Source organism: Ricinus communis, chromosome 7 (genome assembly GCF_019578655.1).
Source record: "Ricinus communis isolate WT05 ecotype wild-type chromosome 7, ASM1957865v1, whole genome shotgun sequence".
NCBI classification, from domain to species: Eukaryota; Viridiplantae; Streptophyta; class Magnoliopsida; order Malpighiales; family Euphorbiaceae; genus Ricinus; species Ricinus communis.
In genome coordinates, this window is record NC_063262.1 from 29,064,822 (window position 1) to 29,087,297 (window position 22,476).

A 22,476-nucleotide genomic window follows, 5' to 3' on the forward strand; every position below is an offset into this window, starting at 1 on the left:
ATCAGCATCAAATTTAAAAGATGTTGCAATTGTATTATCTTGTAAAGTTCCTCCTACAGCCTGTGAATTCTCCATATGTAATAGAACTGCACATTCTCTTAGTGTTACAATCTTATCCCTGCATAAAGAAGCAATGGCATTCCATTCCTTTCATCAACCAAATATGATGTAAAAGATGACTAAACGTCTGCCTAGAACTGAACGTATTTGGGTGCGTGTGTGTGTGTTTGCAATAACAGCAATAAATGGTCCCTGAGTCTGTCAGGAAGTAACATCAGAAAATTATTTGAAGCATGATGATATCGAACTAAAATGAGCCAGTAGATACAACAATGAGATTATCTGAAGAAGGAATCCCCAAAGGGAAAGATGGAGTTAATGAGGTAAAGGAGTTCAACTACCCAACTTAAAGGCATCCACAAAAAGACCTAAGCACACACCAGCTTTCCAATAGTTCATCATCACCACAAATGATTGCAACCTCCCAGTAGATGGAGAAGTAGGCTTTTTGTACATAAGCATACCAATGCCCTCAATGGCAGCAACCACAACACCTGCAACTAATACATCCCAGTCACCTGTCTGCCCAAGAATCGTAGCCAGCGCATTTGCTGTGTAAAACCCCAATAGAAGGAGAAATATCTTCATAGGGAAGTTCTTTCTTGCTGAATTCAGCTTCTGCAATAGCTGTCTGCCACCTGCACTAACTATCCTTCCCAATCGGGTGCTACCAAGACCGGAACTGTCACCATCAAGATTCTCTTCTCCACCATTTCCAGATATTCCCCCCGTGTCCAATGCAAAGGGTATTCTCCAATCTTGTCCGCTCAACTTAAATCTGTTTCAAATATGAAATGAACAAATGATATAAGAAATGCTAGATCAAACATCATAGAATAGGACTGCAATTAAGGAGGCAAACTCCTTTCTTCCATAAGAGCAGTGTCATAATATAAGAAATTAAGATTCACAAAATGCTATTACGAATCGAATGATATGATATTCATCATATGAACATGATGGGATATAGAATAAACCAAGAAAAATAACTCAAATTCTACTTGATCCCTGAAACCAAGGAACAAACTAACATGATTGAATTTATTATGTAAGTGATGTTTGTATCTTCTTTCCAACAGCCATTAGGTTGACAGTTGTAATAATTTTATGTAACTGATGTACAGCTTCAAATATCTCTTCTTTTCAACAGCCATAATTGAGAACCATTTCATTGTCATTATATTGTTTTTGATTCAGTTTAACTACAGTAAAATTTGAAGTTTGAAGATGTTTATATCTCCCTTCCAACCCTGACTCTAATGCAAAGGACCCCCGGGAAACAAACTTGAACCTTTCAAATTAGTTTAACTATACTAAAATTCAAAATATGCCACCAACAGTAGCAATAAATCAGGGAAACTTGAATGATTAAAGAATGCATCTTAGAGTGAAGATGGTTTCACTCAGTTTGACAAGATACTGAAAAAGAAAGTAATCTCCCTAAGAAAACACTCTAGTAACTTTTATGGTTATGGATCCACATGAAGTAGAAGCCCTCAACAATATATATCTCTAAGAAGTTTGAAATGTTACCTCTTTCTGAGAAAAGAGGCAGACTTTAAGCCAATCTTCGGTATCTGTCTACTAAAAGTCGGCTCAACGCTCCAGTTCTGCATTGCACAAATTGTGAGAGTTATACATGATCTTTCAGAGACTTCACCCTCCATTACTGATACACTTGACTGCAGCACCATCTTCGCTCCAACTTGACAGGCCATGAGCTATAAATTTTGACAATGCATTAGAATTAACAACCATCTAAACAATGTCAAAGCAAGGTTATTGCTCAAACCTTCAAGCTTGCTCTTTCCTCAATACTTGCTCGAATTTACGACCATTTGTAAAATTCTAGGTCCTGGAAAAGACATCGAAATCTGGGTTACACCACTTCGAAAGGTACACAGTCCTATGAAGACGATACCATCCAAATTCTTGGAAAGAAGCAAGGAAATTTCTCACTTAAATAAGAAGTTTATTACTTTTTCCTTCAATGATAGAATACAAAGCCAAGAACTTGGATATTTCCACATATGTATCTCACTTTGAGCAATACATGTCTATTTATGGATAATTCATTTCCTTCGACTTGATCATATTTGGGGATTTAATCTATTAATAATTAGAGATATCACAGAATTAAGTCAAGCTAGAAGCATATAAATAGAGAAATTCAAGAAAATTAAAGAACCCTAACCTGCACTGAGAAAAAGCTTCAGTCTTTCCAACTTTCTTCTAGTTTGTTGCAGCTCAATTCTGCTACTTGTGAGGTGGAGGAGAGACAAAACCCAGAAGAGTAAAACAGAAAAAAGGGCAAAAAATAAAACAATTAGAAAAAAAATAAAAAAGAAGACGCTAGCGTGGCATCCTAGGTGGCATAATGTGAGTGGACAAAACTTTTATAGCTTAACGAGTGTGGAGAGTCAAAGTACATATCTTTGCTATTGCGAATTTCTCCTTTGCTATATAATTTCATAAAAAGCAACGAGACAAGAACAATTTCCAGAGTTTGGAGACATGGGTGTTCCGGTTTTGATGTTATTCCTCTTTTCCACAATACCCATCACTTCACTTTCTGCACAAATACACCACCAAGTAGACGAAACAGAGCAATTGGTTTCAACACAAACCAAACAATTCGAAAGCAAGGTGATCGAAGTGAAAGGAGATCCAGAATCAGTAATATGGGTGGTGCAGCTCTCTGATCTCCATTTCAGTGTTCACCACCCTGATAGAGCGCTAGACTTTAAGAAGATTGTTGGACCTGCTCTTCAAATGATTAACCCTTCTCTTGTTCTCATCACTGGTGATCTTACAGGTATGATTTATCTTCCTTTCTATTTTTATCTGTGAAAATTTTCTGGTATTAGGTGATATGATTGTTAAAGTGGAAATAATTCTCCTTTTTTTTTTTTTTTTTGTATTAAAGAATTATTGGAACTGTATATCATGGAAGTGGCTGCCATGTTACTTTTACATTTATCTTCTGGATTTGTGCTACTTACCTGAAATTCTTTTCATACAAGCATCGATGAAGTTTTGTTTAGGATAATTTTAGCCTACTACCGAGGGACCACTTCAATGAGAAGTCCAGCCAGGTTGCTGAAAAGTCTGAGTCTTTGGCCGTGAGCTCTATGTTCGCTAGAGAGATCTCATTGCCTAAAAGAAGTCAAACTAGCTACATGCTATAATTCATTTCTAAACATGCATCTGATTTTGCCATTCTTTGGTTCCTTTGAATTACAATCCCATATTAACAATAAAAATAAAGAACAGCTGCCAACTGTGATGATAGGAGATCACCATAACTAATCTCCTTTTCCCATTTAACGTCATTTATATATGCCATTATACATGCCAATGAGGCAAGCATCTATATTTTATATATTCTTTTTCCTGTTTCTATTGATTAATATCTTGCCAGATAATATACCATTAAATTTCAGGCTTGATTAATCAGGAAAAAGCTTATCTTTATATTTTAGTAATATGCTTCTTTACTCACTGTAAACTGCCTTTACTGCTCATAGTGATGACTGGATCGATTTCAAAATATACTATTCTTCTCTTTATCAGATGGGAAAAGCAAGGACTTGCTAACAATGAAACAAAATGAAGATGAATGGCTAGAGTACCAAAATGTAATGGAAGATGTTGTCAAAAGAAGAGGACTTGACAAGAACATCTTCTATGATCTCAGAGGAAACCATGATAATTTTGGAGTACCTGCTGTTGGTGGTTCATTTGATTTCTTTTTGAACTACAGCATCAGTGGGCAGTTGGGAAGAAGGAGAAATGTTAACAGCATCACAGTTGAGGTTAGTCATTCCCTGTAGAAGAGGATTTACGTTTAAACAATCAATTGCATGCATGACATCAACCAGTTAACAGATTCCTTTGCCTGGAGTTGGTTTCATCCAAATTGGAATTTATGGCACTTTATCAGCCAAAAGTTTCTTTAGATTTCAATAATTTATTACATTAATTGTATGCATAGTTTCATAAACATGCTTGTCATTTCCTTTTCACTTTGTTGGTTACTCTAAGATTCTTGTAACCTAGATGGAATCCTAAATCATAAAAAAAGAAATGCATAAGTTTAGGTCTCACTTTATGTCACTTTCTTGCACCATTTTCTTCTTTAATTTTTTTTCTTCTTCCGTATTTCTCTTGTTATATTTCTCTAGCTGATGTAATTTATCAGAGCATGCACAAGCTATCTCTTTCCTATTAGGCATTTAAGATCAATTTTCACAATGAAACTTCTTACCAAATGAACTTTCTATAAAGAAAATAAAAATGATTTTGTATTTCCGATGAGGCTGAACTTCAATTGTGATTTATAGAGGTTTAGGAATGAAATTAACCTTTGTTCTAATATAAGTATAAATCTTTCTTTACTCTCTCATCAGTTTACTTTTTGTTGTTTTCCAGACTGGTGACCGCAAACACCTTTTTGTTGGGTTGGACACTACAATGTCTGTTGGGTTACGGGGCCCAACCAATCTTTTTGGGCATCCTACTGACCAACTATTAACTCAACTAGAATCTCAACTCTCACAGTGGGATTCTCAGTCAAACAAATCTGTAACTAAGATAGCCTTTGGACATTTTCCAGTTTCATTCTCTGCATTCTCACATTCTGGGAAGAGCCTTAAAGATACATTTCTTAATAATTCATTATCAGCATACCTTTGTGGGCATCTTCATAGTAGGTTTGGCAAGAACTTAAAGCGGCACCACCAGTCAATTAAAAGTTTTTTGTCCTCTCAGAAGTTTCTCCAGTTAAACATACACCAAGTACCTTCCCAAAGTACTAAAAACTGTTCATTTGGTGTCTCACCACCTCAAGAGTTCTGGGAGTGGGAAATGGGTGACTGGAGGAAGAGTAGAGCCATGCGGATTATGGCTATTGATAGAGGCCATGTTTCATATTTGGACATCGATTTCAAATCAGGAGCCAGAAAAACCATTGTATTGCCCACATTCCCACTAGACTCACGCACCATGTCAACATCTTCATGGCACCAAAAGTATGAATGCCAACATATGATCCCTTCGTCTTTTGAAACAGTTAGAGCTCTTGTTTTTTCTGTTTCTCCAATTGTCTCTGTTATGGCTAGGATCTATGATGCAAATCCTGGAACTTTGAGCATGGTCATGGAAACGCCCATGACAAAAGTTGTGGGGGAAATGTCCAGGGGAGACTTTTATGCAGCTCCTTGGAATTATAAAGCCTTTGAAGATCCATTTCCTGATAGATTTTGGCTGCAAATAGAAGTAATTGACGTAATGGGAAGATCAACTTTGACAGAATTAAGGCCATTTTCAGTGAATGGTCTAAATGCTAAGATCTCATGGACATGGAAGGAATTTTTTGTCATGGGTTGCCAATGGGCTGCCTTTTATTACCCATTATTCTGGTCGTCTGTATATTTTATGCTCTCCTTGCTGCTTATTCCAAAAGTTCTTCTCATATTTTTAAGGAAGCAATATTCTTATAAGTCTTTTATTGTTGAAAAAAGCATCCTAAATGGTATAGTATGGGTTTTACAGGACCTCTCCAGGCTTAGCATAGCATGGTTTGGATTTCTAGTGTACTTATTCTACCTTTTTTTATGTCCCTGGTGCATTGGGCATGTTTTCACTGATGGAAGGGATTTGGGTTACATGACCTACATGGGATGGGTAGTAAGATCATTCAGCAACAGCAAAAGACACGAGTATATTGGATTCCCAGATATAATGGTGGTAGTCCTTCCCCATTTATTGTTTGTAGTTTTTCCTTCTATTTTGGTTGCTGGGGCATTGGCAGCTGAAAGAGGCATGTTCAAGGAACGTTTTCTTTCATGTTCAGGAAAGAAAGAAGATGATGGTTATAGTCAGAACAATCAGAAATCTCAAAATTGTGAAATGCGAGGAAACAGAAGACCAAAATTTTATTTTGGTGAGAGGTGGATTCGGAAAATGCTCTTGGTGGTTTGCTTGGCAATCTGTTGGAAGCATTTTATGGTAAACTTCAACTCCTATTCAACTTAGTGCTCAAAACTCTATATGATGTATATAAAGTACAGGTGAGTAATGATAGGCAATAAGTAAAGAATTAAAACCAAGATGAAATAATTACCAGCTTCATATTAGTAGCTAGTAGGCATTGACGAGTTAGAAAGTTAAAAAAAAACAAAAGATAAACGATAAAGCCATTTCAAGGATCGGACCAACTCGATGGTATATTTCTGAAGCTATGGAGGGTGCGAACTCAAATATGGTATAAAACTTATATTGAGATAGTCCTGGTAAAGAAATAATATTTAGACATTTAGACTTTAAAAGTGAGGCCTTTATCCACTGATATTGGGAATAACCACCTTTTTTGTTTCTGAAAATCTATATGATTTGCGTTCTGATATTTTAGAGTATGTAGGAAGAGATCAAGAACTTTCGTATAAGTCCAACAAATGGCTTTTACTGCTCAAGTCCAATCATGTGGGAACCATGTTAAAAAGAACAACTTTTTCATTGGTGTTCATTAGATATGGATTTTACCGTTATATATTCTGAATCAGTGGCTTTTATCACAGAATTGCAGAGCCCTCGTGAAAGCTTATGAGATGAATCCCTTGCTGCATTTTCCGGTGTATGCCTTTGCAATTCCATTACTGTTGGCTTACACTGTGTACAAAACCAGGAGGATTTAATGAGTGCTTTGTTAGTCTTGAACCATAACTGTTCAATCTCAAAGAAATGGTAACAGAGAAAGATCAATCGAGAGTGCAAGAACAAGAGAAGATTATAAGAGATGGAGAAGAATAGTGATTTAGATTTAGAGAGCAGAGAAAATTGTAAGGAGACAGTCTCTGTTGCTTATATCAATACAACAAATTCTTTGCTGTACAACCATGCAAGGCTGTTATCTAACGTTACCTATCACCCCTGATGATAACATGCTGCAGAAAGTGTGAGCCTCGCTCTGCACCATCAGACATTTATTCATATGATCCTTGAAAGGATTGCATCATTCAATACAAAGCGAGTTACCAGAAACTGTGAAGTATTGCTGCTTTGGGCTATAATGTGGAAAGGACTGCAAGTAAAAAGTCACTTGTCCAACGTGATTGTTGCTTGGAGCTGATAACGGGGCACAAAATAAACACCAATAAAGAAAACTTAAGTGGCAATTTTTATTGGGTAGTTGGCGTAGTTTATGTAGGTTGAATACAATGGGGGAGATCTTCTGCTCGAGGATACATCTCTTTCCCTTTTTGTTCTTCAGTGAACTATTTTTTTTTCGTTAGTGTTAGGAGTATTCTGTGTCTTCCATTGGGAATGTAAGGAAACTGCTGTGGTATTCTTAAATTAACCTTTGCTTTTGATTTGGTACTATTAGCAGTGGCAAATGAGAGTTTTATGTTCTTTACTGTTCGTTCGTGACAATGCAAATTTTGCAATTGCATCTCTTTATTTCTTACGTTCTATCTATACATTTTCTTTTAGCAAGCTAAACATGCATAACAATTTCCTCGATGCAGCTCCAAAGAAGTTAGATATATGCTATTGGTTGATGAAAGTAGCCAAAATTGACTAAACTTTATTGGTCTCCACGTACTCGGTGTAAAGAAAGATTGGTCATTGCATCTGCTATATAATATAATGGAAGTTATCATATACCTAAAAGAAATTGTGAAGAATTTATTAGTAGTTCCTGAGCCAGACAAACAGTTATCTTTCTTTTCCTACCACTCCAACAGGCAGTTTCTTGGTAGTTCTGATGGGAAATTTGGCAATAATCTTCTCTTTTATCACTACTAAAATAAACTGGAATTTTCTATTCTGTAGATTGTCACACTAAAAGTAATTATCCAATATGCCTTTTTCTTCTTCTTCTTCTTCTTCTTCTTCTTCTTCTAATCATCATGTAAAGTATGATGTGTTCCTTAGTTTTAGAGGTACAGACACCCGTAACAATTTCACAAGCCATCTCTACTCTGCTTTGATTCGATGCGGAATTATCACCTTCATAGACACTAGACTTGAAAGAGGAGAAGGGATTGAGTCAGCAATCTTGAAAGCTATTGAGGAGTCTATTATTTCTGTGGTTATATTGTCCAAAAACTATGCATCTTCACCGTGGTGCTTGGATGAACTGGTGAAGATCTTTGAATGCAGGGACAAGCAAGGACAGAAGATAATTCCTGTATTCTACCATGTAGATCCCACGGAGTTAGACAACCAAACGGGAAGCTTTGGAGAAGCATTAGCTAAGCATGAGCAAGATTTCAATGAGATCATTATGGACAAGGTCCCAAACTGGAGAATTGTTTTGAGCAGAGCTGCCAATATAGCTAGGGAGGTCATGACACCCTCAAGGTAACATCACCAGTAATTTATCTTCATCATTTTGAACCTTATCCATTTTTTAACTCCTATTGATAATATTGATGTTCCTATTGCAGTTTTCTTTTTCTAATACCTCCAACTTCCAACAGGGTTGAGTCTGAGCTTATTGAAGTTGTTCTCAAAGAAATTCTGAAACATCTAACGTATGATATCTCCTATGGCTTCAAGAATTTGGTTGGAATAAATTCACGAGTTTCTTAGGTTGAATCATTGTTATGCATTGGGTCAAATGATGTCCGCATAATTGGACTATGGGGAATGGCGGCATCGGTAAGACAACTGTTGCTAAATTTGTTTACCAAAAATATGTTTCTCAATTTGAAGGTAGCTGCTTCCTTGAAAATGTTCGTGATCACAGTCTACCTCAATTACGAAATGAACTTCTTGTTCAATTACTAGGTGAAGGGAATACCAATTCAAGACTACTTCTTGGGATGAGACAACTTCATCGGAAAAAAGATTCTTATTGTTCTTGATAACATAGACGATTACGAACAAATAGAGCTTTTAGCCGAAGAGCACACCTGGTTTGGTGAAGGAAATAGAATCATCATAACAAGCAGAGACAAAAGTGTTTTTCAAGATAGAGTTGATGGGATATATGAGGTAGAAGCACTAACAGAACATGAAGCTCTTCACCTTTTTAGACTATTTGCCTTCAGAGAAAGTCATTCCAAAAGAGATCACATGGAACTATCCAAAGAAGTTGTATGTTATGCTGGACGCAACCCCTTAGCTCTTTGAGTCTTGGGTTTATTTCTTTATGGCAAGACCCAAAAAGAATGGAGAAGCAAAGTGAAAAAGCTTGGAAGAATTCCTGACAAGAAGATACAGAACATATTGAAAACAAGCTATGATGAACTTGATTCTCATGACCAACAGATATTTCTTGACATAGCTTGTTTCTTTAAAGGAGAGCCAATATATTGTGTTGTAAGATTTTTAGACGCTTGTGGATTCTCTACCTTAATTGGCTTAAAAGTGCTTGCTGATAAGTCTCTCGTTATTATGTTAAATGAGAAAGTAGATATGCATGATTTGTTGCAAGAAATGGGTCGACAAATTATTCGCCAGGAATCTAAAGAGCCAGGAATACGAAGCAGGTTATGGAATCGTGAGGATATCTATCATGTTCTGAAAAAAAATACTGTAAGCTGCAACATAATAAATTTTTTTCCTTGTTTTTGCAATTTATACAAGTTAGAAATTAGAGCATTATCATGTTTAAAAGGTTTGAGATATTTAGGCTAATTTTGTTATTTGGTTTTGAACAGGGGAGTGGAGCGATTAAAGGCCTGTGTCTTGATAAATCGAAGTTAGAGAAGATAAGCTTGCCTACAAGAGTATTTGCTAATATGAATGGAATAAAATTGTTCAAGTTCCATAACTTTGATAGTAATGTAGATACTGTGCGGTACTTTAAGGATGTTGAACCTGTTCCTGAGAATATGGTCTTCCCTGAGGGCCTTGAACATCTTCCTAATGAGCTAAGGTTTCTCCAGTGGCATTTTTATCCTGAGAAATCTCTTCCATCAAGTTTTCAACCTGAGAAGTTGCTGGAGATTAACTTATCTGTAGCTGTGTTGAAAGACTTTGGAAAGGAGTGCAGGTACTTATTTACTTATTAATTCTAATTATAATCCCCTTGGAGGTAAATTAAGTGGAGTTTCAATAGATAATGTGAAAGTCATTCTTCCTTTTTATAAATGCAACAGGATCTTCCAAATTTAGAAGCGATCAAACTCCGCCATTGCAGAGAACTTACTGAAATGCCAAACTTTTCAAGCGCCCCAGATCTTAGGATGATAGATTGTGTAGGATGTATAAGCTTAGTTGAGGTTTCCCCATCTATTGGTTGTCTCAACAAACTCCATACTTTGATCTTGGCCTATTGTTCTAGAATTACAAGTGTTCCAAGTATCAAGAGTGTGGTTCTTCTTAATCTTGCTTATTGCCCAATCAACAAGTTTCCACAACTTCCACTAACAATAAGAGTCTTAAATCTGAGTGGAACTGAACTTGGAGAAGTACCATCAATTGGGTTTCATTCTCGACCGTTAATTCTGAATTTACGCGGATGCATTAAGCTCAAGATCCTCCCTGATTCTTTTTTTGGATTGAGAGATCTCATGTCCCTTGACTGTGCACCATGCCTCAACATATCCCAACTTGAATCTAACATTAGTCTAATAACCTCGTTACGATTCTTATGTCTCGTAGGAACTGACTTGGAGAGCTTACCTTCAGCCATTCAACAACTGTCCATTCTTGAAGAGCTCAATCTATGCTTCTCCAGAAGGCTTCGATCTTTGCCAAAACTTCCACCGCATTTACATCGTTTGGATGTATCGCACTGCACATCACTCCAACTAGATTCCACTTCTCTGATTGGCATCCAAGGATATTGGGGAAAGTTATTTTTTTGTGATTGCACAAGTTTGAATCATAAAGAGATTAGAAGCATTCTTATGCATGCCCACAAGAGAGTACTACTTTTGGCACATGCACCAGGCAAACTCTACAAGGTACTTTACTTCCTCCTCCTACACACGCACTGTCACTCTATCTATTTTTCAAACTCCACCATGATCTCAGTTTTCAACTCTATGCCTGCAGGAATTTAATACAAGCAGCAAGAATCATTCTGTTGAATGGAAAAGGAAATTTGTGGTAATTATTCCTGGAAATATTATACCAAAGTGGATTTCAGATCAAAGCAGCGGTTATTCAGTTACTATTCCACTGCCTCCAAATTGGTTTCACAATTTTTTGGGTTTCGCAGTGGGCATTGTTTTTGAATTTGGCAAATGTACATATGATGCAATGGGTTTCTACTGGATGCGGTTGGAAAGCCAATTCAAGTCCAACTGTGATCACACATCCTATTCAATATCTGCCAACTTCAACCATTTGACTCAGACAACAGGTTCACATTTACAAGGAAAACAGGTCTTAATCTGGCATTCTAAGGATTTTTTCTTCACAGATAAAGACCAAATAGTGATGGATAACATGTGCCATTATAATGAGGTATCGTTTAAGTTTTTTATTGAAGATGATGTGGACAAGCCTTTACCTTCTTCCTAATTAAAAAGTGCGGCGTCCGACTACTATACATTAATGATGCCATCAATCCAGAAAATGATGGCAATTTCTTTATGGAGAAAAGCTGCTTTGAAGACTACTGCAACTACGTTGAGGATGATGAACCATCTTCAAGTTACTCATTTATCCCTCCTGAGCAGGCAGAGGCTAAATCCTTCCTATAACGAAATGGAAGAGAAAGTACAAAGAATTTCTTCTCTGGTGAGGTGAGGGAAAGGCATGTAGCAACACCAACACTCCTCCTTGCTGAGATTTCTGTTGGAAATCAACTCAGTGCAACATTCTCTTTTGTTCAACATATTCATTGATGGCCTCACACCATTAAAGCTCCTACTTGAAAATAACGTCTTCATCCTCAATAACAGATGGACGACAAATTTTTAATAGTTTTTTTGTCATGATCCAAGGGAATACAGCAGCTGATCATGCTTATCATGACAAGGGTGCTGAGGCAATTCTAGAGGAATGCAGCAGTACTGGTCAAGTCAAGAGCAATTGGGATTCTAGAACTGAACTGAGGGAATAATGCTGTGGCAGAAAAGTTGTTATTTGTTTGTGTTGGGTTTAGGAGGAAGAAAAGAAGAACATGGAACAAAAGGTTTCAGCAGAAAACAGAAACATATTACAGCAGAAAATAAAAGTCACAACTCTGAAAAATATAAACATTTTCTTTCTTTCTTTTCTTCTTCATTCTCTTCTCGTTTTTTTTCCAATACGATACACATTTTCTTCATGCTCCAGCAGCCTCCTTTTTATAGGGAGAAGTTAACTCTCTTGGAAAAAACTATTACAACCTAACACCACGCTTGAAACAAGGATCATCATTCCTTTTCACCTAAAACTGATTACATGGCTAAGATATAATTACATTAATGAAACATAGTTAACATTACAGGCAATTTGACTAATCACATGGCTAAGATATAATTACATTAATGAAACATAGTTAACATTACAGGCAATTTGACTAATCTTTGATTAAATTCTTAAATAAAAATGTCAGCAACTCCATCAGTTTGTTTGTCTTTGTTAGTTATTGTCATTTTGTCCTCTAGCTTTAGAGTAACAGAATTGTGGTGATATGCCAATTATTGGCTTGTATAAGCAATATCTTGTGTAAAGAGAATCATCCAGAAATTAATACAACTTTGATATTTCCTTCTTATCTGAATTCTCTGCAGCATCTTCTTTCTATCCTCTTCTTCTTCTTCTTCTCTTCTCGCTCCCTATTTCTACTCCAACATTCTTCTCTTCTTCTATTTCTCTCATAGGTCATGCCTCTCAACTGAGGTACATGACATTTCTTTTCCTTCTTTTGCTGTTCACATTGAACAAGATACCCAACAAAATATACAGCTCATGGAAACAAATAGTTTCAGCAGTTTAAGGACATGCTTTAGGTCCCTTTAAACAAAAATGTTTATATTTTTTCGAGTTGTAGCTTTTATTTTTTGCTGCAATTAGTTTATATTTTCTGCTGCAATTTTTTGTTCCATGTTCTCCTTTTCTTCCTTTCAAATCCAACAATGGTATCAGAGCTCCAATGATTTTTCAGAAGCCTCTTTATGTTTAACAAAAGAAATCAGGTTTTAAAATCGTTGGTTTAAGATGAAGCTTAACTTAGCTTCATATTGAAAATTGTTTCAAAAGAAAGTTTTTGAAAGAATGTCTTCAAAATATTGTGCTTTGTATTCTCAAGAAATAATGAACTTGTAGTAGTTTAAGTTGTCAAAAACATGATCTTTGAAGGACCGACATGTCCTTAAACTGAAATGTTTACAAAAAGAGACCTTAACAAGTCTTTAAACTGCATAACTTGACAAAGATCTTCGTGCCTTTAAACTGGAAATTTGACAAAAATCTGTTAGAGACCTAAGCAAGTCTATAAACTGTAGAAATTTGATAAAAAAGCCATCATATCTTTAAATTGAAAGTATATTAGAGATCTTCAAGTCTATAAACTGAAAATTTGATGGAGACTTTTATATCTTTAAACTGAAAATATATTAAAGAAATTTAATGAAAATTTAAGAAGATGGAGTCCATAAACTGAAAAATTAAAAATGACACCTTGCATGTCAAAAGCTGCTTAATTTTATTGAGTTTGTTGAAGGGCCATGAGCCATTTTCTGAAGATTTGAAAAATCATGGATGCTTTTAAGGAGTTTGCTTGTTGGTGAAGAAGAGGCCACCATCAAATGAAAAGAAAAAAACAATTGAAGACAAACAAGTGTGGAGTTGATCAAGAAATTTTAAGCTGACATCAAAAGAAGTCAAATTTGTGTACATGGAAGCACAACTTGAAATTTTCAATAAGAATCTCAATAATAAAGGAGGGTGAGATTTATTTTTAAGAATCTAATCAATATTAGTAAAATAATATAATATATTAAATATGTTTTATCAATGTAATTATATCTCAGTACTATAAATAGTTTTAGGTGAAAAGAAATAATAATGTTTGTTCTAAGAAAATTATGCAATGTTAATTATGTTTCATTAATGTAATTACATCCCAGTAATCTAATCAGTTTCAGGTGAAAAGAAATTATAATCCTTGTTTCCAGAATACAAACATGAAGTTAGATTTTGACTAAGAAAAATCAATTTCTTTCTATCATACAAAGGAAGCTGCTGGAGCATAAATGTAATATGTATCGTATTAGAAAAGAAAGAGAAGAAAATGAGGAAGCAATGAATGTTTATATTTTTCTAAGTCATAACTTTCATCTTCTGTTGCAAACCTTTGGTTTTAGTGGAGCTCTTTTTCTTGGAAGATTCTTATGACATATGCTTTTACCATTTATCATCATCTTTAATTATCCGCCGCCTGTTCTGTCACCGTCATCACTAATTAACATCCGCCGCCGTATACAAGTTACTATATATGAGAGTTAATTCAAGCTCAGGAATAAAAGAATTATTTAGAAACAACTATTCGATTTTCAGAACATTACCTGAGAAGTAAGCCATCTACTAGACAGACTAGGAGGCGAAAATAAATAAATTCTAGTTGTACAACATATTTATTTCATTCTGAAGGCAGATACCCCCAAAGTGTTCACCACTGCTACAGAGAAAGCACTTGAAAGCTTCGAGTGCCCATAAATCTATTAGTGACAACATAAAATAAATGATTGTAAAGATTACAGATGAATACATTTGGATAAGATGGATCCTGATTCGCTATACCGACATAAAGTCAAGATCGCCGTAAATGGCAGGAACTAGCTGATTCCAGAAACATGTTCAAAGAGGTCAAGTTTTTTTTTTCTTTCTTCTCAACTTTCCCTTCCAGTCTCCACTACTGCAGTTAGATCTTAGTGCTGAGTGATCAGTGGAGGAAGCTTTATTCCTTTCCCTCTCTCTAAAGGTCTTTCCCCAATGCAACTGGACAGCCAAAGAGCAAAACCTGACAACTCCCATCCAGGAGCCAATCTGTGCAGAATATGAGATTTATCGCCGTTGCTGGCACATCGCACAAATGGTGGCCGTCCTGATATTTGCAAAGGTGCAATGTTCACATGACCAGTGGCCTGAATCATCAATGTTTCTGCTAGGGCCACTTGACCTAGAGGTTGAGCCCTTGCCTCTTCCGCCTCTCCCCCTGCTGCTCCCACCTCCCAGGCTCTTTGAGCTAGCTGTCCTGCTGCAGGCACCATGAGAGTCCACATCCGATAGACCATTCTCTAAAGCCCGAACTAAATTCTCAAAATAATTGCGAGTCACACTGTTGTCATTCACCAAAGCATTGATTATAAGAAAAAAGTAAAGAGTGTAAAGGAATGGATATCTAATAGCACTCTAATAGGAAAAATGGAACCCTAATAACCCTTTATGTTTGGCAGCAAGGAAACTTAGGGAAGTGTCTCAGGCATGTATTTATGATTATGTCATAGCCATTCTAAGGACAGTCTGAAGTTAAATAAGGCATATATTCATACAAATTGTCCAAACTATCAAATAAAAATGTCCACCTTGGTGTTCATTGAAGATTGAAGATAGCAAATGCTTTTCCTTAAAAACCCCCTGTAACTGTTCGGGCCTTCAAACTTGGCTTAAACTATTTATTACGATTCAAAAAGCTACCCAGACAGAAAATAATAAGGACTCTAATAATAATTCCATCAATAATCTGAGAATCAGAATCACCTCGTCAGTCCAGCAAGTTTGGTGCGGAACTCATTAAAATCCTTTGATGGCCCCTCTGCAGTCAGATAAACTTGGAGCTCCTTCTCTGCACACTGATGAAGTCGTTCCAATCCAGACTCAGCCTCACCTGTGTAATTGTCTCAGCTATCAGAATGCAATGGAAGGACAAAACTTTTCTGCCTCAAAATGGAAGAGACAACCGACCTTGCAAATACTCAAAAAACTGTCTCTTGGCATGCTCGTGTTCAGGTAAATAATATCCATAGGCATAAGTCCATTTCAAAACTCTCCTGCACTCCACTATCTGCAAACAGAGCAAAGGTGATGAGAAAAGAATAAAGTATCCCGTCTTTTGTACAATGATAAAAAAAAAAATCAGTATCTGTACAATCTTGTTGTCCAATGGGGATTCTTTTTCACCTGTAACCAGGCCTCGGTTATGAACTTCAGCTGTGACTCGGGTTGACACTGTATGTCACTGAGCTTCTCAAGCTACATAAACAAGGATCATTGCTCTTTAAATTGCAAAACCAAATAAAACTATCTAGGGTAAGACAAATATACAATATTGCACATCAATATGGAATCAAATAGAACACCAGCTTCTAAAGTTGGGTGCCATAACAGAATATAAAAAATTCAAATGAGCAGGGTATTCAAGCAGTGTCAGAATTCATATTTCTCTTTATAATAAATGCGAAGGCCTAAGCTTCAAATGAGCAAAGCTGAATGCTTTACAGGCTTGGTTCTTTTGCACCTTCAAACGAAAGGCAAGGTGATTCTACAGTGCTGTTTATTCTCATATAGAACAATTGAACCTTGAGAAAACAATTGAGAGAGAAGTTCAACTTACATGTACAGTTTGCATTTGCTGTAGGTCAGCCAGCGCCTTTTGCCTAGACTGCAGTGAGAAGGAACAGCTTAGAATCAAATTTGAAACTATTACAGATGCAGAATATCATAATGCAGAGTCAATAAGCAAATAAAATGAAAGTAAGCAGTCTAATTCTGACAATAACACAAGGGGAAAGGGAAATAAAGAGTGTGGGGAAGATAAAAGGGAAGAGGGATTTAACGGTTTAGGGAGGGAAGTTCTACTGCCATTTCAGGAACTGATCAGAGCAAACGATAAATGACTGCGCAAGTATCATAGCCCCTTACTGATTGGTTGGTGGCCCATCGTTCATAATAATGAGTATATCTCTCCAGAGAGTTTTTTGCCATTTCTCTCCGCTTCTCAGCCTCATCATACTGTTAGAAAAGCAAATAATAAGGTAACAGAAGAAAACTATAAAACACCATTTGATGATATGTTCAGTTGTCATATCAAAAACAGAAACTATTCAATGTACCACTCCCTCTTGCTTTGCTGTCTCATATCGATTACATGCATAAAAACCGCCAGTTCTCTCTCCATGATCTGACCATGCACCAAGGCAAAGCCTGCACCAAATATAATCATATGATTATGGACTAAAGTGGAATGTAAATAACTCAATAATAGTATAATTCAAAAGTTAAGAGCTTTCTTTGAGTGCACATTGTTCTTAAAAGATGCACCTTAAAACTGCAATTCCTAGAGGCCAGAAAGGAACTTAGCCAGAGGTATGGAAATGGAATATTAAATCACCCATGTCTAGTGCTCAAGAATTCGAAAAGAAATGAATGATTCCATATATGAAAAGATTCAGCTGCCCCTTTATTTGGACGATCAAGTTCCTTATCAACTAGTGTTTCTTGTCAACTATCGACCTCAATCTCTTTTCATTTGTTTTGGGTATTACTAATGTCCCTCAGGAGATAATATGAAGAGACAAGACACAGAGTTAAAGCTTGTTAATGACCTTACCAGCAAAACTCAAATTTACAAGGGGGCGTGCAGGTAATATGCATACAGCCTTGGTTTTTCTCAATGGGCCGCTTGCACTTTGGACAAGGTTTGGAATTAGCCAATATCCTGAAAATCAGTGCCGAAATTAGTTAACAGTAAAGCAAGCAGAAATTTGGAACATTGTTCAGAACTTGTATTGACTTCCCAATCTTACCAAATAATATAATTAAAGAAGACCAATCCTATATCTTAGGCACTTAAAATGTTCTCTTACCAGTTCATATTTTCAGACTCTGCACTATTCTTCAATATCCACTTGGACACAGTGCCACAATCAACAGGACGGTGGGCTTCCTCAGTACACTGAGATCAAATTCATAAGAAAAGTGGCACAAAGTGTAAGAACTACTAGTGACATAGAAAGGCAAAATTTTTCATTTATGAATATACATCCAGGAGGGCCATATAAATAATCGTAGCCATAATATTTCAAGGATACTCACATTCCAGCAAAAGCTGTATGAGCATCGGCAAGTAACATCATAGCTTCCACTACCAACAATAAAATCCACAGCATAATCACATCCTGGAGCAGGGCACCATTTGGTCTACAAATAACCCAAACAATAACAATCAAGCATAGGTGATCTTAAATAGAGAGTTTCCAAGTCCTCACTGCATGATGTTGCAATGGATTACTACAAGCATATGACTCATCCGAGGTCCAATGCAAACGATTTAGAAACAAAAAGAAAAGAAATAGTCAAGGGAAAAATATATATAAAAAAGAAATATAGGCAAACAAATTGAAGTTCATCTTAAGTGGACCAAAAAATAGTCACAACATTAACCTATCTTAGCTGAAGGATATGATTGATTTTAAAGGAAAATTCCACCAAATTCAGAGCTTATAAACACTAGTATGAATACAATGACTCTTATTATTCTGCAACCACAGCATAAATGAGTAATAAAATCACATTATAAATGAAGTTGCTAACTCATAATAACATTTCACAATGACATTCTTCATAGAATTAGTTCTCACTTTGAGGAAGTTAAAATCTATAATAAATAAATTCATTTTATACACAAAGGACGGATCAGCCCCTCAAATTGCAAGGAGATGCAAAATTACCTTCCTATTGTCCTCAATATAAGATCTAATGAAGTAACGAAAATACTTTTCTTTGTCTTCGTCAGAAGCTAATTCATTAATCATATCTTGGCCAACAGCAGCACTACAAGATGGATCAGGACATCGCAACATCAAACATCCAGGACCATCATTAATGGCTGTGCTAATGTATCCTACACAGGAAAAGACAAAATGGACATGTAAGGGTCTCAAAGAAGAAGTATCAGTTTACCAACACAATGAGACAGTTGGAATATCCATAAGAATTCTCAAATGTATGATGATAGACACGCAACTTCAGTAATATAAGCTGAAAACGGTGATGTCTTCACTAGTATAGTTGTAAGTCATCAATATAAATCACAGTGTATTTGTTCTTTGCAGTATGTGTTGAAACTTTTTTTCAATACTGTCATTTTCACAGGAAGTTTTGTGCTACTATAATTACTGCACAAAGTAATGACAACGTTCATAATTCTCAAAAGAGGCAAGGGATGATTATGATGTTGAGCTGAAAGATAAGAACCACGTCCAGTTCTATATAGACCTCTCCCAGTTATTTCTTCCTGCTATTTCTTCTTCATTGAATATAACTCAAGCCAGCCAACATCAAGTATGAGGAAATGTGCACAAAAATTCCAAGAATAGTAGACCAACCATAAAATTTATAATGCGGGAGGACGGTCAATTGGCATAAGCATTAATTGCCAAATTTAGTAAATATGCTTCCAAGCATTACATCCTTTCCCTGAATCCACATTGGTCTTTCTAAATATGCTCTGCAGCTATTTTACTTTCCCCATGCTCTGTCTATCCCAACCACAAAGCCTCAGTTCATAACTTAACCTAATAGCTTATAGCTGCAGACCATGACAAGAGCACTCCAAAATAATTCGTTTCCATCCATAGAGTTACATGCTGCAGGCACATAAAATCATAGTATATCTGAGTCCTTACAACACAGTACAACTTCATCAATCAAGATTCTGTAGCTTCAGTTTGCATACACTTCTCAGTTCAAGATTCATTACCCAGCCTCAATAGGGAGGAGAAGAAAAGGCAATTGTTTCATGAAAAATTGCGTCTAATAGAGGACAGAAAACTCAACAGCACTTTCCCACAAACCTATGCCACTAAAAGTGGCCTGAAATGTCTAAGTTTCTTTCTTTACAGCCGCATGTAAGGTTGAGGTCAGTAGACCGGTAGCCAAAGTTCATTACTAACTGACAATGAGTGCAACTCAGACAATAATGCTAAAACTGGGCACATTTTCCTGTCCACATGATAACACCTGCTCCATTTTTTTAGATAAAAGAACCTGGCTGACTCTTACTTTTTTGAATGCTGAAAGATCCTTAAAAAGAACTAATGAGACTGAGAAACCCCCCTTGAAATGAAGATAAGAAATCCAATTACTAAGTTTGATCCCACGTCTAACCAAAAAATTAAAGGCTGATAGCAACAACCACTAATTTTACATACTTAATTTCAGATGGTAGACCTCTTTAATTAATGAATGATGCTCAAAGAAAAGTAAACTTCAGCCTGAAATGTAAAAGATATCTTGAAAACTGACTTGGCTCGAGTCTCAAGACCTCCCTTATGTAAAACCATTATTGTTCCACTAGCATATTAATTGTATCCACTTTTGAAGTGTTTTCAGTTTCATGAAATTCTAGTGAGGATTGAGCAAGATGAGATAATAGTAAAAAGGCCACAGGCTTCTAGGATACTTCAGAGAAAAACTAAAACTCCAATAGGCAAACATTTAATCAGCTCTATAACACTTCCCTTTACTCTCACTTCATGCCTCTAAATCACTGCTTCAAACAGTGTAAGGAAATAAAAACTAAATAATGAATTCCCTATAGAAGATTTTGGTCATTAACTGACCTCTCTATTCAGAAATGATTGAACACAAAACATGACGTGCACTTGCATATTTGGTATGGCCTTAAAAACAATAAAACAGACATGAAGACTTTGCATTCTTAAAATAGCACAAACCTTGCCAGCATGAAATACAAAATGGATGACCACAAGCAGCAGCCCTCAACCTGTCAGAAGGATAGGTCTCGAAACAAATTCCACAAGTCATCTGTCACAATTGGAACATACAAAAAAAAAATAATAAATTTGATGATCAAGAATCCTTAAAAGTAAGAGCAGTCAACAAGAGAACATCTCAGTTTCGGGAGAATGATCCCAACCACGAAACAACTTGGACATGAATTTGCACCACTTACTTCTCTACCATCTGGAAATTCAACAACTGGCTTCTCCAATAAGCCAACAGCCCTGCGAACCTTATCTTCATCTGCAAACCATTCATCATGCACTTTGCTGACGCTCCTGCAAGTTGGCAGAAAACTTAAATCTTGCATCAAATACGAATTGTGTATGAAGGCCTATAATGCGTACTGGTATTGCATTACCAGTTGTAATAGCGGAGCAAGATGGTAGCCGCAACCTTCGAAATGGAAAGTACAGTAGCTATCCTCATAACATCATCTTCCTGACGTTGGCGAATATCAATGTCACTCAGAATCGTATAGCTTTGCTGTTTTTTTTTTTTTTTCAAAAGGAAAAGAAACAGTCAGATAAAATAAATTAAAGAAAAAAAAAGAATCCTAACTTTGTGGCGTGCATAGATAAAATCCAATGAACTAAAGGCAGAAACTTTACTCGTGCAAAAGTATCATGCAGCAACGCAAGACCTTTAATAGATCAAAAGCATCTTTAAAAAGAATCCACTTGCTTGCATCAAACGAACTTATAACAACAAACAATTATACAATAAAATGAATAATCAAGCTATAAAAAGAAGTTGATTTCACAAAACAAAGAAAGAACATTAAATAAAACTTTTATATTACCAGATTCTGAAACATAAAGAAAGCAAATTTAGCTTCTTTCTTTCTTTTTCTATTTGATAACAGAAGATGATATAAAAGAAAAAAGGAAAAAGGGAAAACCTGATGGCGATGAGAGATGAGGTCATCGGAATCATCGGAATCGTTATCGATGAACTCATAATCAGCAACATCGGCATCATCGCTGTCAAAAGCATCATCACCGCCGCTGTAGAAGTCGTCGTCGGCAGATTCAGCAGCGGCGTCTTGCATATCAAAGTCATCTTCCGAGTCCATGAGGATGATATGATTGTAATCAGAAAGAGAGAAATAAATTAAAAAAAAAAAAAAGAAACCCTAAAAGAATCCAAATGATACAACAAATTCAGATAAAATTTGTCAAATTAAATTAGTAATTCGTTGTTCAGGTGAATCAGATAGATAGACAGATAAAGAAAGGGTAGGGATTGTAAATTAGAGAAAAATAAAGGGGCAAAAAATTGGAAAAAGAATTGGAGAAATCAAAGGGAAGTGAAAGAGAAACTGAGAGAGCCAATGGTTTGCTTTATGTAGAGACAGAGACAGAGAGAGAATGATTAATTTGGTAATTATTAATTAAATTCTTAAAAAAAATTATTTATTTATTTATTCATTGGTTATAAAAATAAAAAGAAATTGAATTATAAATTAAGACAGCATAACCTTTGTCACATTCCACCATTTTCAATAAAATAATTAAAGAGCTTTTTGTTTCTAAATTTATTTTTCTAATGTATTCTCAAACAAAAATATATATTATTTTTCTAATGGGTTCTTATTAAAATTTAGTCTTTCTCTGCTTTGAAATTATTTTTTTCTTAAGACATTAAATGTCAGATTGAGACAATAATTTATTTAATTATAACATTGAGTATGTAAAATTAAATGAAAAAAAAAAAGAAAAA

The 22,476-nt window shown here is 35.8% G+C and overlaps 4 protein-coding genes across 4 annotated transcripts; 2 read left to right on the top strand and 2 right to left on the bottom strand.

Annotated features, from left to right (window-relative positions):
- Positions 1–282: 282 nt before the first annotated feature.
- Positions 283–2,375, bottom strand: LOC8274240 (ycf20-like protein). Its single transcript, XM_002514752.4, has 4 exons — positions 2,255–2,375; positions 1,853–1,915; positions 1,594–1,781; positions 283–838 (listed from the first exon to the last, which is right to left on the bottom strand). The coding sequence occupies exons 3-4, from the start codon at positions 1,776–1,778 to the stop codon at positions 394–396; spliced, it is 630 nt and encodes a 209-aa protein (XP_002514798.2). The 5' UTR covers positions 1,779–1,781; positions 1,853–1,915; positions 2,255–2,375; the 3' UTR covers positions 283–393.
- Positions 2,376–2,429: 54 nt separating this feature from the next.
- On the top strand, positions 2,430–7,474 carry LOC8274239 (putative metallophosphoesterase At3g03305). Its single transcript, XM_015716773.3, has 4 exons — positions 2,430–2,875; positions 3,634–3,875; positions 4,492–6,069; positions 6,639–7,474. Exons 1-4 carry the CDS (start codon positions 2,575–2,577, stop codon positions 6,753–6,755), a joined length of 2,238 nt encoding a protein of 745 aa, XP_015572259.1. The 5' UTR covers positions 2,430–2,574; the 3' UTR covers positions 6,756–7,474.
- A 136-nt stretch (positions 7,475–7,610) lies between these two features.
- On the top strand, positions 7,611–12,694 carry LOC8274238 (disease resistance protein RUN1). The gene is given in 7 exon segments (XM_048376967.1): positions 7,611–8,424; positions 8,511–8,704; positions 8,707–8,927; positions 9,199–9,603; positions 9,729–10,063; positions 10,170–10,979; positions 11,071–12,694. Coding segments are annotated over 6 exon segments (1,674 nt in total). The 5' UTR covers positions 7,611–7,921; the 3' UTR covers positions 10,186–10,979; positions 11,071–12,694.
- A 1,864-nt stretch (positions 12,695–14,558) lies between these two features.
- LOC8274237 (probable E3 ubiquitin-protein ligase ARI8) lies at positions 14,559–22,031 on the bottom strand. Its single transcript, XM_015716709.3, has 15 exons — positions 21,656–22,031; positions 21,116–21,240; positions 20,927–21,032; positions 20,688–20,778; positions 18,681–18,853; positions 18,046–18,150; positions 17,817–17,905; positions 17,561–17,668; positions 17,064–17,154; positions 16,873–16,962; positions 16,565–16,612; positions 16,132–16,203; positions 15,916–16,015; positions 15,712–15,838; positions 14,559–15,289 (listed from the first exon to the last, which is right to left on the bottom strand). Exons 1-15 carry the CDS (start codon positions 21,827–21,829, stop codon positions 15,016–15,018), a joined length of 1,773 nt encoding a protein of 590 aa, XP_015572195.1. The 5' UTR covers positions 21,830–22,031; the 3' UTR covers positions 14,559–15,015.
- Between the last annotated feature and the right edge of the window lie 445 nt (positions 22,032–22,476).

Bases quoted from the DNA above. Each gene is read 5' to 3' on its own strand.
- LOC8274240 (XM_002514752.4), bottom strand. From the start codon at position 1,778: ATGGCCTGTCAAGTTGGAGCGAAGATGGTGCTGCAGTCAAGTGTATCA. The intron at 839-1,593 runs GTAACATTTCAA...TATTTGAAACAG, and splicing joins GCCTCTTTTCTCAGAAAGAG to ATTTAAGTTGAGCGGACAAG.
- LOC8274239 (XM_015716773.3), top strand. From the start codon at position 2,575: ATGGGTGTTCCGGTTTTGATGTTATTCCTCTTTTCCACAATACCCATC. The intron at 3,876-4,491 runs GTTAGTCATTCC...GTTGTTTTCCAG, and splicing joins TTAACAGCATCACAGTTGAG to ACTGGTGACCGCAAACACCT. The intron at 6,070-6,638 runs GTAAACTTCAAC...CTTTTATCACAG, and splicing joins TCTGTTGGAAGCATTTTATG to AATTGCAGAGCCCTCGTGAA.
- LOC8274237 (XM_015716709.3), bottom strand. From the start codon at position 21,829: ATGGACTCGGAAGATGACTTTGATATGCAAGACGCCGCTGCTGAATCT. The intron at 17,906-18,045 runs GTGAGTATCCTT...ATTTGATCTCAG, and splicing joins CATACAGCTTTTGCTGGAAT to TGTACTGAGGAAGCCCACCG. The intron at 16,963-17,063 runs GTACATTGAATA...CTTTTCTAACAG, and splicing joins CAGCAAAGCAAGAGGGAGTG to TATGATGAGGCTGAGAAGCG.